The sequence below is a fragment of the Nestor notabilis genome, unplaced genomic scaffold (genome assembly GCF_000696875.1).
Source record: "Nestor notabilis isolate BGI_N333 unplaced genomic scaffold, ASM69687v1 scaffold16642, whole genome shotgun sequence".
Classification (NCBI taxonomy): domain Eukaryota; kingdom Metazoa; phylum Chordata; class Aves; order Psittaciformes; family Psittacidae; genus Nestor; species Nestor notabilis.
The window spans coordinates 4248-4899 of NW_009918894.1; the positions used below are offsets into that span (position 1 = coordinate 4248).

General features: G+C 60.0%; 1 protein-coding gene across 1 annotated transcript in view; it reads right to left on the reverse strand.

Moving 5' to 3' along the window:
- PES1 (pescadillo ribosomal biogenesis factor 1) overlaps nucleotides 1-652 on the reverse strand; it is a gene marked incomplete at its 5' end in the record, with an annotated part of 6325 nt that overhangs the window by 619 nt on the left and 5054 nt on the right. The window contains 3 exons of the mRNA XM_010009972.1: nucleotides 56-195; nucleotides 299-483; nucleotides 599-641. Coding sequence (XP_010008274.1) covers nucleotides 56-195; nucleotides 299-483; nucleotides 599-641 — 368 coding nt within the window. The remainder of the gene's footprint in view (nucleotides 1-55; nucleotides 196-298; nucleotides 484-598; nucleotides 642-652) is intronic.

The following is a 652-nucleotide window of genomic DNA, read 5'->3' on the forward strand; positions in this document are numbered from 1 at the left end:
CCGGCGGTGGGTCGGTTGCAGGAACACCCCAGCCGCAGCGGTGCCAGCACTGTACCTTGTTGCTCTGAGTCTTCTGCTCTTCCAGCTTCTTTAATTTCAACTCCTCTTCCTTTTCAGACTCATCTTCCTCTTCCTCCTCCTCTTTATCGTTGTCCTCCTCTTCCTCCTCTTCTTCCTCCTCCTCACTCTCTTCACCTACAGACACAACACCATTACCAACGGGAGAGCAGTCACTGGCTCCCAAGCAGGTCCAGCCCTGCTCAAGTCCCCAACTCCTGATCCCAGAGCCTGGCATCACCTGGCTCCTCTCCCCTCTGCATGGCCAACAGCTTCAGCTTCTCAGGAGGGATGTAGTCTCCCTCCTGCTCCGTCACGAAGGGCGAGAGGTGGGGGGGCAGCAGCACCCCAGGGAAGTAGTCGGCCACAGGGAGGCACAGCTTGGCATTGACTGAGTCGAAGACCCATTGAGGCTGCAGGTAGTACCTGTGGGGCAGAGGGACTCAGGCTCTGGAGCTCATGGGCCGGAGGGGAGCGTGGGACAGCTCTGGGATGGCCAAGGACACCACGAGTCCACTCTGGGACAGGTCTCCTGCCTCACCGCCCTGCCACCAACCTGCTGCTGCACCTTGGGCCGGTCATCGCTCTGGTGGGA